This window comes from Grammomys surdaster, unplaced genomic scaffold, assembly GCF_004785775.1.
Source record: "Grammomys surdaster isolate TR1022 unplaced genomic scaffold, NIH_TR_1.0 126121, whole genome shotgun sequence".
Lineage (NCBI taxonomy): Eukaryota > Metazoa > Chordata > Mammalia > Rodentia > Muridae > Grammomys > Grammomys surdaster.
Window position 1 is genome coordinate 5,439,904 of NW_021620929.1, and position 15,137 is coordinate 5,455,040.

The window sequence follows — 15,137 nt, forward strand, 5'->3', positions numbered from 1 at the left end:
GTGAGGGCGGAGAGGATCCAGCTGGGGTGATCGAGGAGCAAGTTTACAGAGGAGGAAGAAACACAATATTCCATTTGCCTATTAAGCGTCAGCGTTTCTGTACACACATAGAAAGTGGCAAGCTTGTATGGCTCACTGGGTCAGAAAGGAGGCTGCTTTTGGTCAGATGTGGCCACTCTGAGTAGTTAGGTAGCCTGTGCCGCACAATTACAAAGGCTGCCGTCTCAATGTGGAAAGTGTGCATGGTGAAACTGTGCAGTATAATTAGTTGTATATCCTAGCCCTGGCTCAAGGCTTTTGAGTGCCTTACCTGTCTGCCCTTGGAGTAAGACAATTTATATTTTTTCTGTAATATAATTCTTTTTTTTTTGAGGGGGGCTCTCTTCAGTCACCAAATCTAATAATTTTTAAGAGCAAGTGTTGTGATTTCTGTGAAGGTAGCTAAAACGGGGTACAGAGGGCTCCACAACCCCCAGTTTACAATGACCAGGGAATATAAATATAAAAATTATAACTCTACAATTCCAATAGGAAGTCTTTTATTTTAACTATCTAGAGGAAAATCTTGCCATTGTGAGGGATCCCAGACACTGCTGAGGAGACCTCTGCAGGGCTGTGAATTCCAACAAAGGGAAAAAAGTGATTTACTCAGATTTGAAAGGAACAGGGGAACACGTCCAGACGTGATTTAATATTTATTTAGAAGTTGATCTGATCAAGAGGAATAAGTCTGTCTCAAAAGGCAGAGCCGGGAGACTACGCTCTGGTTAGGGGCAAAGGAGAGGGACTCCTGGGACCCCAGATGCCCTGAGTGCATAGCTGCAAGGGAAGGAAATGAAGCTGGCGCAGCCCAGACTCTTACAACATAATTTACTGCAGCTCCACAAGTCCCTGGGATGGCTGCCTAGAGCGTGGGGTGGGGGCGGGGGGGAGACATAAACATGCAGTCCAAGGGTTGGTAGCTGTCTGCGGCTGCCTCACCTGACCCTCCTAATGGTGGCTGCGCTTAGAGAAGACAGTGGTGATGACTACAGTAATGCTGACAAGATGCACCTATGCTGAGCTCCACACAGACAGGGGTCAGGTCAGGGGCTGCTCAGCCATTGCTCAGTTAGTGCTCACAAAACCGTCACAAGAGGAAGCCCAGGAAGCACATAACGTATTCAGTGTCACTCTGAGATGGCTCAGTAGGTAAGAGGGCTTGCTGTGCAGGCATGAGGACCTGAGGTCAGATGCCCCGCATCTGTGTTAAAAGCTCAGTGTGACCATGTGCGTCTGTTAGCTCAGTGCTGTGCAGGTGAAGACAAGAAGACGACCAGGGCTTGCTGGACGCCATCGAAGTTCCAGCTTCAGTGACAAACTCTTGTCTCAGGAAAATAAGGCAGAGAATGACGGAGCAGGATGTCCTTGTGTGATCTCCACGCCTGGGCACCGATGAACACATGGATACACCACACACACGCACACATGCACATAGTAGTGAAGCAATAGTGTTGGTCTCAAGTTTGTTTTATCTAATGGGCTACTTTGTCATCTGACCAGCTCCACAGTTCTCTGTGCCGACTTCCACCAAGCGTCTGGTGATGTGTGAAAGGCTGAGGGGCCCGTGAAGCATTGTCTCAGCCCTGGAGGATTCTCTTCTGCGACTTGTGGGGATATGGAGACTAATGTTAGTGTTTCAGTGACCTGTATTCTGGGGGAAAGCTTTGTGCACAGGTAAAGACCTTGGTTTTCTAGCTTCCTTTGGGGACAGGGGGAACCTACAGAGAATAAGTGGTAGTTACTGGCTTTATTTTTGGAGAGCTTCCTCGAAAGAAAGCCGCAAACTGGCAGCTTTTGCTCCTCCCACACTCTGCTTCATCCTAAGTAAAAGATGGTGCATGGCTGGTACCCAAGCATTCACCTTATGAGTGTGAGGTGAGCAGTTTTTTTGTTTGTTTGTTTGTTTTTGTTTTTTAGACAGAGTTTCCTACTGTAGCCCAGGCTGGCCTGGGATTCACTTCTATAGCTCATGCTGGCCTCAGACTTGTAGCAATCCTTCTGCCTCAGACTCCCAGGCATTGGCATCATAAGTATGAGCCATGAGATGATATTTGAGGATGGAACCTCTAAGATGATGGCTCAAACAGAAGAAACAGCCTAGAGCCTTGCTTGCTGACCCAGCCATCTTCAACAGTCACCCACACATACACGAACGGGATACTTACAGACCTTATCATAAGACAAGATAATCCCGTGTCTTACATCAGGTTCTGTTACTTCTTTTAGGTTTTTATTTCAACTTATTTTATATGTATGTTTTAAAAACTTATTTATTTTTATTTTATATGCATAGGTGTTTTGCCTGCATGAATGTCTGTGTGAGGGTGTCAGATCCCCTGGAACTGGAGTCACAGACAGCTGTGAGCTTCTATGTGAGTGCTGGGAACTGAACCCAGATTCTCTGAAAAAAAAAAAAAAAAAGCAGCCATTGCTCTTAATTGCTGAGCCATCTCTCCAGCCCTAGTGCTAGAGTTTGTTTGTTTGTTTGTTTGTTTGTTTGTTTTTTTCAAGACAGGCTTTCTCTGTGTAGCTCTGGCTGTTCTGGAACTCACTCTACAAACCAGGCTGGCTTTGAACTCAGAGATCTAACTGTCTCTGCCTCCTAAGTGCTGGGGTTAAAGGCACGTGCTGCCAATACCTGGCTATGTATGGATGCTTTGTTTGCATGCTTATCTGTGTTCTATTTGTGTGCAGTGCTTGTGAAGGCCAGAAGAGGGTACTACATTTCCTGGGATGGGAGTTATGAGCAGCCATTTGGGTGCTGGGAGTTGGGTCCAGGTCTTCTGGAAGAGCAGCCAGTGCTCTTAATCACTGAACCATCTTTCTAGCCCCAAGCCTGTGTTACTTCTAATGTCTACCACTAGTTTTTGAAAATAATGTACAATCTCCTAATACTTTAATAGTTACTGTGTTAGTATTTTTTATAATTCATATCATTTTAATCTTCACATTTTTAATACAATCTCCTTCCCTCCCTTACTCCCCCCCCCGTGTGTGTGTGTGTGTGTGTGTGTGTGTGTATAGGAACACATGTATGGAGGCCAGATGTCAATATTGTGTGAGATGGGCTCTCTTAGAGTCTCACCAATTTGTCTGGGCTTGCTGGAGAGCAAGCCCAGGATACTGTCTCCCCCTTCCAAACACCAGGATTAGAGGTGTGCACCCAGCTTTTAAGTGGGTGCCGGTTACCAAACTCAGGTGTTCATACCTGACTGGCAAGTACTTTGCCAAATAAGCCATCACTCCAGTCCCTAGAAACATAGTGATAACTGAGCTCAGAGGGTCATGTCCACAGCTACACAAGAGGATTAAACTCAGGTCTCCCAGATGTCCCAGGTCCTGGCCGTTTCCATGGAATCATCCCCAAGAGGAGAGGACAAGATGTGTGAGCCAGAGTGTGGAGCAGACAGTGAACCCAGGGATAGAAACAAGAACTGAGGTGGGGGACGTCTGGGATGTGAAAGGAAACTCAACAGGTTAAGGGGGATTTTCCTGTGAACAGACTGCATGGCTGGGAAGAGGGTCTGGGAGCTACAGTGAGAGAGGGGCTTTCTCTTTGTTAAAACATCCAAATTGGTTAGATTTGGATGCTGTCTGAATTCTTGGGAACCTTGTTACAAGTCAGTTATCATCAGAGAAAATGCTCAGGAGAATATCTCCCTAGCACACTGCTACCCAGGGAAGGCATTTTGAAAACCACTGGTTACTGTTAACTTCGCCAATGTGAAATTTCTATTAGAAGCCCAACCCTTCTCATAATTAAATGTAATAAATTCACTGAAAGCCCCACCAAAGAGTTCAGGCCGGTTGTGTAATCTAATCAAAAAATATTTAATTCTAAGGTCATCGTCTATACGGAGGGTGCTGGGGTTGGGGTGTGAGACAGTGGAGGGACCACCAGGCATGCTCGACTTTCTGTGGGTGCCTGCCCCCCAGTTTAGAGCATGCAGGGGCTTTAATTTAGCCACACTGTTCTCTTATTCCAAATTAAATTACCCGACTCGCAATATTTAAATTAACCTTGAGGCTTCCTGGAGAACATAAAAGTTATTTTGAATTATTTTCACTGCCAGGATCAGCACAATTCCCTCCTCAGCCGGCTCGGCAGGCATTCAGCGATAGAGAAACCAATTTTTAAATTAATACAATTTTGTGTTTGTAAGGAAGCCATTATTTTTAATTATCGGGCGTTTTCCTCAGCCTAGCTTCCCCAGTTAATAAAACTCAGCTATTTAGCATGGTTTTTATTTTTGCAGAGGGCAGATTTGGGGAAATAGTTTCCCCTCTGGGATTTCCCCCCAGCGTGTTTTGATCTAACCAAGCGCATGCCTGTCACAGAAAGGCTCATAAAAAACCCTGAGAAAAGGAAACACTGTCGTCAAAATGGCCCTGCTGGGCTCATCATGGGTGACTCTAACTCAGCTCTGGGGGCAACAGGAATGTGGGATCTGAGAAACACAGAGGAGGAAATTACACTGTGCTAGCTCCCTCCCAGGAAATGGAACTGTAACACAGCAGGACAGATTTCAGCTAGACACACAGAAGAATCCTTTGCTCACTCGGCTCCCAGGATGGGAAACCCAAGGAGATGAACGAGGGAGGTTGTGAGAGTTTGCAGTGATTAAAAGCAGACAGGTTTGCCCCTGAGTTTAGCTATTCACTTACCCACAGGAAAAGCCTGACTAGATGACATTTCATTCCTTTTCTGGGTCAGTCCTCAGGGACTTAAAGCACCCATCCCCAGATGCCACAGAATAAGACCCAATACCACGCAGGGATCAGCGTTTGTGCAGACAAAACAAGTTGGTATAAATTTAATATTAGCTTAAATAATGCATCATTAGAGGGGAGAGCCTCTGTAAACATATTAAATAATGGATTCCCCGAGCAAACATTATTTTTGGATGACTAGCTCTTTTGGGTGGTGATGGGGGAGGTGGGGAGGGGAAAATCCAAATCTTGAGTCGTAGTTTGACACTGATTACCTGTGTCATCCTAAAGGCACATCTTCATTGACCCTGTCTCAGTTTCCCATTTGTGATAGCCAGCAAGGTCCCAGTGAGTAGGTTCTTTACCTTAGAGTTCCATGTCCCTGGGACCATGTATGATTATGGAGGTTGGAAGGGGATGAGGGTATGAGTTTTGTCAAGTCTGACCATCTAAAGCACTAATATCAAGACCAGAGAATGTGACTTAAGTCATTGGTGAGCATCAAACATCTGAAGGTGGCTCCAAAGAACAGTGATGAGTTATTCTGGAAGGTTCTTCCAACTTAGAACTAAGGCAGAGATAGAATGGAGTGACCTTTCATGACATCAACTCCAAATACCAATCCATCCATCCATCCATCTATCCATCCATCCATCCATCCATCCATCCATCCATCCATCCATCCAGATTTACTGAGTAACTACTGTGTGCTTGCTACTGTGACAGACACTGAGACAGAGCCAGACAATTTCCCGTGGAGATGAGGACAGAGGCAGATGAGCTCTGAATGAGAATGGGGCAGTGAAGAGAGTGGATATCAGTGAGCAGGTGCAGCTTGGGGTTGTGACCTGGAGCCAGCACAGGGGTTGACAGACAAATTCCCAGAGACTGTGTAGGGACAGAAGAAGGACAAGAGACTCTGGTAGGATGGCTGTCCTCAGCAGTCCTCTGTGTCACCACAGGTTACACCTGTGGAGGCTGGCAGTGTCTCAAAGACCCTTACCATAGCTAAGGATACTCTGGCTGCTCTAGCTTCCCCCAGCTAGTCTGCTGTTCAGGGCCTTTGAACATGCAGGAGGCGTCTTAGCATGGAAGGCTTTTCTTTCCACTCCAGGGCCAGAAAATGCCCCCTGATTCTTCAGCTGGTTTTCAATTCAAATGCCATCTTCCACAGAGTAGCCTTGGCTTATTTTGCATGGTCCCCACTCTTAACCTAGGCTTTACTTCAGAGCATTGCCACAGTCTTTTGTATGACATTTACTTTATCATTGCTTGTGCAGCTCTGGTAACACTTAAGGTGTGTGTGTGTGTGTGTCTGTGTGTGTGTGAGATGCGTCTCCCCATACCATCCTAAATAATGAATTCTTGTTTTTGTATAAATGCTTGTGATCCTAGAGCTTGGGAGGTTGAGACAGTAGGATTGGAAATTTGGAGCCAGCCTGGGCTACATAGTAAGATCCTGTCTTAAAAAGCAACAGAAAAAAAATGCCCCACCCTGACACTTACTGGAACCACACACTCATGAATACAGGGTCATGCCACAGCTACCAATCTCGGCTCAGAATGTATACAATGCTAGCTGTCCCTTCCTACCCTGGGCACCCCAAATCTATTTTTCTGTACCCACCCCATTCTCCTTTGTCTGCTTCCTGCCCTGCATGTCTATTTTGCTAGGTCCTGATGCCCCTCAGCTAACTCAGCCTGGTTCCCTTACCCATAAAAGAAGGGAGGGAGGCGAAGAGAAGAAGTAACTGCTTGAGGATGGAAGTAGCTGAAGTCTGAGACTGAGGATGGGTACCCTATAAACTCTCTTCTCCTTTTCTACAAATAAACTTGATGCTCTGGAAAACAATCACAATCATAACCCACCAACAAGAGGGCTGGAGAGAAGGCTCAGTGGTTAAGAGCATGTGTTAAGGACCTGGGTCGAATTCCCAGCATACTGCTCACAACTGCCTGTAACTCAAGCTTCAGGAAATCCAAATGCCCTCTTTATGACAATTAGGGTACTCACACACACTGTTCCTCATATACACATAGTTGACAACAAATCTTTAACACAACAACAACAACAACAACAACAACAGCAGCATCAGCATCAGCAACAACAACAAAAGACTTTATAATACAATACATTGTCCAAAAGTGAAGTATTCTTTGCTTAGGGAATTCATGGTTTAATGTGAGCCCAGAGGCTTGCCCTTCTAATTATGTATAATTTAAACTAATATTCAAACTCAAGGTGCTGCAAGCAGTTCTGGATACATTAGCCATGTTCTCAAGGTCACGTAGGCTCTTGTCTGTTTTGGTCACAAGTACACGCCAAGTAACTGGGTCAAGACGACAGTAGGCATTGGAAAGAGAAAACCCTAGACAGGTGAAGAATGCACGCATCAGGGCATGAAGGATCTAATCCATGCTTTCGAGATGATAGTGTACTAACAAACTTGCCTGGCTGGGCCCTCCTCAGAACTGAGTTCAGGATGGTATGATCATACGTACACATACATGCCTACCCCCAACCTTGTCCCGAGATATTATGATTTACTACATAAATAAAAGCAATGCCTACCAGTGTGTATCTGTACCACCACTGTGGTATCATACTAATTATACAGCAGCCAAAACAAAATCACTAACTTTCCACTTCACATTGGAATGCTGCTAACACTGATACCAGTGTTGGATGGAAGATTATCTTGGAAGCGATTTTTCTTTTGTTCTGATACCTACCTGTGTAGCTGTTGCTTGCATTTGCAATCCCTATGTAAATCACAATCAAGAAGAAATACCCTAGTGTCATAGGCCCTCGTTTTTAGAGAGAGTCAGGCACAAATCCATGTTAGGAAAGAGAACGGGTTTTAAATCATAGTGCGAGGGTTCATTTCCAGTTGCTTCTTCTCCCAGAAGCTGAGGAGAAATTCTTACTGGGTGTGGGAGCTAGGCTTCTTCTAGTTTGCCTTGTGACCAGGTTTTGGAGGGAAGACACAGAATATATTTGCTGTTTTTTTCTCTCCCTAGGCTACATGGCTCCCTTATGAGGGTTAGGTTTGGACGAGTGACCAGAAACTGACCAATCACAGGTCTCCATCTCCCTAACCAGTGCCTAGAACAGGGAAGTGAACCACACCCATGCCAGACAATCACAGTTCCTCTGTGGGACCTTTTTTAATTGTATGTTTTAATGCAGAGACTCTGTCCTCTGGTCTTACTAAACTGAGATGATGTGAGATTTTGGCCAAATCTTCTTGACCCCCCACCCCCACCCCCCCAGTGTAAAGAGAGTACCAGCCTATTGTACAAGAAAATTAGGTCAACTGCCAAAGTGAATACTGTTGGGGGGAGGAAGGGGGCTACGAGAGAGGAGAGCAATGTTAACCAGGTGACATGTTGGAGTCTCTAGGGCCATCTCCTCCCTTGTGGTGGCCCACTGTGTGAGACAATGCATGTCTGTTTTTGCCATGCTATCTTGATTATGATTTGCAGAGAGATTCTGGCCAGATATGGGGGCGTGTGCTTTGAACTTTTACCTTCTCAGGGGTAGGGGAGAATTTACTTGGTAAACATCTTCAAGGTGGGGTCTAAAGAGAACATGTTTATCACATCTTCCCACATGACACTTGTCACTAGTATGGGATGTGGCATGGTCCCTGCGTTCGTGGAGCTGAGAAATACAGTGGATGGAGCAGTTGTTTTTGAAATGCCAGATGGAATAGTGAGAGGAGTGGAGGAAAGCAACCGGGGGAACTCTTTCAAGAAAGAGATAAGTCTGCCTTTCTCGACATTGGACACGGAACATGAAACTAATCCTTCCGATTCTGTCTACAGCACTGCCATCTTACACGTTCCCAACATAAAAGGAAGAATGCGTGGTGCTTTCATTGGCTAAAACATATTTCTGATCAGAGGACTGTGACAAGACAGGTCACCAAGATGGGTTAGGACTTCGCTGACTGTTCTATTATAGGAAAGTTCTTTGCTGGGAAGTTTGGACACATCTCAATATTGGACTTCACAATCCCAAGTGGTCAGACTTGTAAAAACTGGCTGGTGCTAAGGAGAGGCCAGGCCATCTAGTTTAGTGTGTGACAATTGCCAGGCGCTACCCTAGTTCCTGAGACTCCCTCCACATGCTGTCCTTATCCTGGGGGAACAACCTCTTTCCTGCTGGGACCAGCTACATCTTCGTGTTCCTGCCTGGTCTCTTTATCCTAGAAGGCTGGGGTCACGCTGTCTCTCACACCTATTTTGGCTTTCAGTGTCTGGCCTCTCTCCATTAGCTAGCTCAGAGTCTGGCGCAGCCTTCCTGGTCTACGTGCAAGGCCTCTTGGAAGTCAGCACTGCACGGCACCAGGCGTGCTGCCAAAGCCTATTAATCATGTGTGTTGCAACTCTCTCAGGCCTCTCCTGCTTCTCTCTCTTTTTCCCCTGCTGGAGACCAGTTTCTAGTTTGCATTACTCTAACAACTCTGAGGCATCCCTCTCCTCCTGTCTGGTCTCCTCCTCGTCTGTCTTCCTCTGCACCCCGGGAAGTAGGAGAGATCTTTCTAATCCACAAATCCCCACACATCACTCTACTAATTAAGCCCTGGGACAACTCTCCATGGCTCTCAGGATAAATACCGGCCTAGTATAATATTCCCTTCTTTGTGGCCCTGGGTACTTTCTCTCAGGCCTCATGAGTTTTGGAGGTTTTCTGAACTGGATACCCCTATCCAGTATCCTGGCTTTCTTGAGGGCATTTTTCTCTGTCTAGAAATTTCTTTCCCATATCTCGCCTGGCTAATTCCGACTCTGACTTCCGCAAAGCCCTCCCTGGCCTCTTGCTAACCTTGTGCCCTGACTTGGGTTCCCCAAATCTTTCAGTTTCTCCATGGCAATCGGAAAAGTCATTTTTCAAGCTTCCTGGGAATAACCCAACTGTCTTATCCTGGGCGCAGGGAAGGAGTGCACATTACATTCATGCTAACTCGCCAAACTTCCTTGAAGTGTTGAAACTCTTCCTCTTCTATGAAAGCCTCAGGGACCGTGTGTGCTTGATGTAGTGGGACCCCAATGTAGAACAACTGGGTCTAGTCATCATTAAGAATTGTTGTGTGGCTCATTTGGACTGTGATGGGTGAAGCTTTTGAAACTTCAGGGCCTATTTGTTATCTGGGCCATGGATTACCTGCTCCTGGTTGCTACCGTATGTGCCCCTTTCTCGGTGGTACCAGTTTAATAATACTGTACCATTTACAACACCCTCTTTGACAGATCCCAAGCTCCCTTGGTAGAAGGACTCTGCTTTCCTGTACTCTAGCTTACTCAATTCCACAGTGCTAGACAAAGACTGGGCACTCACTAAACTCTTCTCTAAATGGATGCAAGACGCTTGGCCTCATGGGAGACAGAGAAGGGGTAAAAAGAGGCTGGCCATAGGGAGAGAAGTCCAGATTTCCTTGCTCTGAGACAGCCTGGTTGCTGTGGGGACCGACAGATGCGGCTAGTTTAGAGGCTACAACGTTCCTATAGGGAACTCACAAAGCACAGCGGGTTGGGGGGAGGGCACGCCAAGGTTCCCGAATCTACACTGCACTCAGCTCCTCCCCCACACCTTTTCTCCAACGGCTCCTCCACAGTTTCCAGGAGTTTCTTTTATTTCATTCACTAAACAGTTTATGAACTGAATTAAAATAAATGAGATGCAAATAAATTCCAGGCTTTCTCCCTCATTTTCAAATTACATTTTCAGTCCACTCAACCTGTTATAATCTCATAGTGATTTTCATTTAAGGGAGCTAAATGGATATGTGATTATTGTTACAGGAACGAACACCAGACAATTAAATGTTGAGGTGTTGATAGATAAAACTGTGTTTTGATTTGCATAAACACGATGCCAGCAAGTCTAACCCTGGCAGAAACTCAGTTATAAGACTTGCGTGCCTAACTTCTGTTAATTACCACAAGTACCATTATTAAGAATTTTAATATTCAGAGTTGGGATTATTGCCATTTTATTTTAGGGCCACATTTATCTTTATTTTGAAAACTTAGTCAAAATGCATAACTAATTTATCAAGGAAAAGGCACGATTACTACTTATAATCAACTTCTACGGTGTAGCATATCAAAAATCAATTACACAGCCCTGAATCCAGTCATTAAGGATTTAGCCACTAATCTCATTCCATTTTTGTCTTTAGGAAGATACTGCAGCTTGCAACTTTGCAGATATCAGCAGAGGAGGAAAATACATGGGAGTCTGCTGATAACCTAATGTGAAGAATTAAACCCTAGCCAGACAAAGGCAGAATCTTAATACGGCGTGGCCTGGCTCTGCTGGGAGGTCACCTGGCTGGCTGCCTTTCAGAAGTTATGACCTAAGTTTGGCAGGTACTCAGTCTTCTGCTTCCAGGGATTCTAAAGCATTGTTTTGACTTTGCCTCGCCCGGTGGATGGCTGTCTTCCTAGGGCCTCTCTTGACCTGCAATTATCTTCGGTCTTTATTAGTCAGCTTCTTGGCTGTCTCCTCTTTCATGCCCCTTGCCCTTGGGTGAAAGTGTCAGAGCTCTGCTTGTGTGACATCTACCTTAAGTGTCCAGCACAGGGCCTGCCTCTAAGTGCTCAGTAAACATGCGTTGGGGATGACGAAGACTGAGGTTTCTAGAACTCATCTCCTTACCTGGGGAGAAGGGTTGTCACCGTAAGTAGGTCCCTCTGTGTGACAAGACCTGACAGGAGCAGGATCCACAGTGCTCTGATCATCTAAATAGGGAGATGTGTGGGACTGTGGCTAAGGATCTGGGCCAGAGAACAAGCTAGAAAGATGGACCTGGGGTCAAATCCTGGATTCGCCTTGAGTTTTAGCTATGGTTTCCTGACATTTAATTAGTTTCCTTGAATCTCTCTTTCCTATTTGAGAACTGGGAGTGATAGCATTGATCTCAAAAGGCTATTGGAAAGATTATAGTAATACAAATACAGTATTTGACTTAGTGTTCATAGCATGGACATCCTTAATAGGCATGTCTCAGTTAGCCTTTGCATAGATGTCCTCAGTAAGTGTGTCTTTGTTAACTTTTCCACGATGTAAGTTAGGGCCGGTCAAGACTTCCTTCTGTCCATTTATTTATTCATATTTATATGTTTGTGACCACATACTATTCCCAAGGGACCTGTCTTCACCCAGTGATCATCCTGTGTCTGCCATTTTTCAGAAGAACATCACTTCTTGGCTGTGAAGAGCACACTTTATACTTTTGTTCTTCCAGTATCTAGCAAATTACCAAGCACATGGTGGGAGACCAGCCTTGTATTGTCCAGATAGTAAATTTGGCAGGGGGGAGGAGATGGCACAAAGAAGACCAATACCTTCTCCACCTGAGGCATCCAGTGAATCTATCCCAGGGACTGCAGTCCATCCATCTCAGGAAATAGAGGAATTTTCCCTTAAACCCAGAGGAATACATCTTTCATCTTCTGAAAGCGGAAAAGTGTTCTGGAGGCCTAACGTTCCATCTGCCGTGTGAGGAAGGGGCCCGCCCCCTCCCAGTTTGTCTGTGTCAAGAGTGGACCCACTTACCCGAAGCTTCCTCCCAAAGATGGTGACTTTGCCTTTGATCTGTTCCTTCCTCAGGCGCCACTCGATGGAGTTCAGGCCATTTTCCATGGGCAGTGAGATGTTACAGCGCCCAATGGTGGGGGTGATGGTGCCTGCGAGGACGTGGGGCTCGCTGTGGAAGCTGACACCCATGCCGTTGGCGTACATCACCCGCAGGGTTCCATTATTGCAGAGCTGGTAGCTGTTTCGCACTTGATCTGGAAGAATGGGAGTGGGGGGTGGGGGTGGGGAGAGAAATTACCCACTCGATTAGTCAGGAGAGAATAGAACCCCTATTTTTGCAGGTTTCCATGGTACTTTGCGGCTGTCAGTCTGAGGCTGCCTTCAATTAGCACACACACAATGGGGAGGTGAATAGAGAAGATGCAACTGATCCATGGGAAGGAAAACATTATTAATATGTGGCACTCCAGAAATAATTGTGCCGTGATATTTTTCTTTTACTCACTGAAGACTATTAATAGCACATTTAAACATTTAAAGATGTCTATTGCCTACACAATTTGTGTCAATCAAATCCCTGAACTTTAACATATATATTTTAGCTTATATGAAAAAAAAATAAATGAAAGGCACACTACTTCACTTTTTCCTCCCCTTTGGCCTATCATCTAACCCAAGGTTGATGGTCTAACCGCAGGTCAGATGCTCTGCAAAGCAAGTCCAGTGTTCAGCAGCTCAGTGAAGAGAAAAAGCGACGTTTCCTTCTCTTTGCGGCTGCCTGGATCTCTATATTACCAAAGAACGTGGGAAACACACAGTGTGTGGTAGATGGAGGCAGTAGGTGCTGATAATGTGTGTTTATCTTCCCGGATAGAACCTACACCAGTCAATCAGACATCTGACCTTTCCCTGTATCAAAGAATCACACACAGGAGCCCACTTTTATAGGCACACTGTTTGCACATCATCTGGGTGAAGGAGCCAGGCTGGGCTTGCTTCAGAGATGCCAGCTTTGGGGGAGTGAGCAAGAGTGTACCTGTCACTCAGTGACTCTGGCCATCATACAGAAGGACAGAATCTACTTCATTAATCATCTGGCAGAGCAGAAATAGAGCCATTGAAATGGGCTTTGCCGAGGGATAATAGTCTAGAAATGTCATCATTTATCTGCCGAGACGACACTTTTATCCTTTGACAACTGGCTAGCCCACCGACATTATATCTTAATTAAAGGAAAAAATTAATCTGCAAAATGCTGCTTCTTGCCAGCCTCTGTGCTTGCCCTGGACTGCAATACAACAAAAACAATGGGTGGTCAGAGACCTTGGGGATCTGGGTCCTGGCAAGAGATTGCTCAAGAGCTTGAATCCCAGGCTAGCCAACGCAATAAAAACATGTTTGTGGTAAAGAATCAGAATGGAATGATGAAACCAAAATCCAGTTGTAGCCCCGGAGAATAAACAACACTTAAGACAATAATGACACAGGTTGGATTTTTAGAGGGTGAAGGGAAAAATAGAAGGTAAGAAATTGGAAAAAAGTAGTTGAGGAATAAACTCAGATATTTTTATATAGGTAGATTTCTCCTGGTAACTAAATCTTTGGTGAGAGGGTATGACATGTTCCTGTATCTGAGAGATTTATTTTTATTTTATTTTTCCCCCTCTGAGACTTTTCCGGTAGAGTGGGTTTACTGTAGACATCTGAGTAAGACAGAAAGCTGAGGAATATTTAGAAGTTCTCTCAGGTGAGGGATTGCTGGCTTTGGGGCTGTGAATGGGCTTGGAGCAGAGGTGGCCCGGGGCCCTACCTTGTACCACTGTATAGGAGGCCTCCACTGAAGAGAGGTTGGTGATCACAGTGACGTCATCATCACGGTTGGAGTTCTCAATGTCAATGGTGATGGATTTCTCCATTTCCCGGTGCAGACTGGTCACCACCCCCGTGGGGCGTGTCACATTGGTCAGACGGCCCTCATGGTCATAGCTGGAGGAGAGAAACACTAGTTGGAAGCACAGTCTGTGGAGATAGAAGTTTCCTTGGCATTTAGATGCACAGGAAGGCCAGACCCATAGGGGCAGAGAAAGAGACACCAGAAGTGTGTGGGGTGTCATGGATGGTGTTCTACACTGATGTCTTGCTGTTCCCAGACTTCCTCCTGCCCGGAGGAGCAATGCTGCCTCTTTCTTGTGCCTGTTGATATCACTGATTTCAGCTCAGTGGAAACCTGTCCCTTAGCATCAAGCAGGACATGCTTAACACTACTTCCTGAGCTGGTAGGAATGGCTACTTGTAAGCATCCTTTTTGTGTTTGTGGAGCTACCAAGCCGATACTGTCAACTATCCACTGTATTGTGCCTCACCTCTGCCCAGCAAACCACACTCTTATTTGTTTTTCAGTGCACATGTGTGCGTGTGTGTGCTTGTGTGTATGTGTGCGCGCGTGTATGTGCATATGTACATGCATACCCATGAAAGACAGAAGAGAACATAAGATCCTCTAGAACTATAGTTTCAGGAAGTTGTGTGCTGCCCAGTGTGGATGCTGGGAACTGGACTTGAGTCCTCCAGAAGAGCAGCCGGCTTTCATAGTCACAGAGTCATTTCTCCAGATCCTAAACCACACTGTTTGCTTCAGGCATTTGAGCTTGTCCAAGCCTTAGTCTTTTGCAGGGGTCCCACCTCGTTCCACTCCTCACCTTGTAGATCTCTCACAAGTCAGCCTGGGACAAATGGCTACAGCACTAAAAACTCAGTTACATAGTCATCTCAGATCAATCAAGCTCAGATACTCTCGTCTGCTGGGAGACTCCTGGATCTCAGTTGTCCTCATGTC

At 45.6% G+C, this 15,137-nt stretch overlaps 1 protein-coding gene across 5 annotated transcripts in view; it reads right to left on the minus strand.

Annotated features, from left to right (window-relative positions):
• Positions 1 to 15,137, minus strand: part of Tenm2 (teneurin transmembrane protein 2) — a 939,787-nt gene that overhangs the window by 20,683 nt on the left and 903,967 nt on the right. For all 5 annotated transcript variants that reach the window (XM_028756460.1, XM_028756459.1, XM_028756458.1 and 2 more), the window contains 2 exons: positions 14,112 to 14,287; positions 12,320 to 12,555 (listed from right to left, as the gene is read on the minus strand). In XM_028756460.1, the coding sequence (XP_028612293.1) occupies positions 12,320 to 12,555; positions 14,112 to 14,287 (412 nt within the window). The remainder of the gene's footprint in view (positions 1 to 12,319; positions 12,556 to 14,111; positions 14,288 to 15,137) is intronic.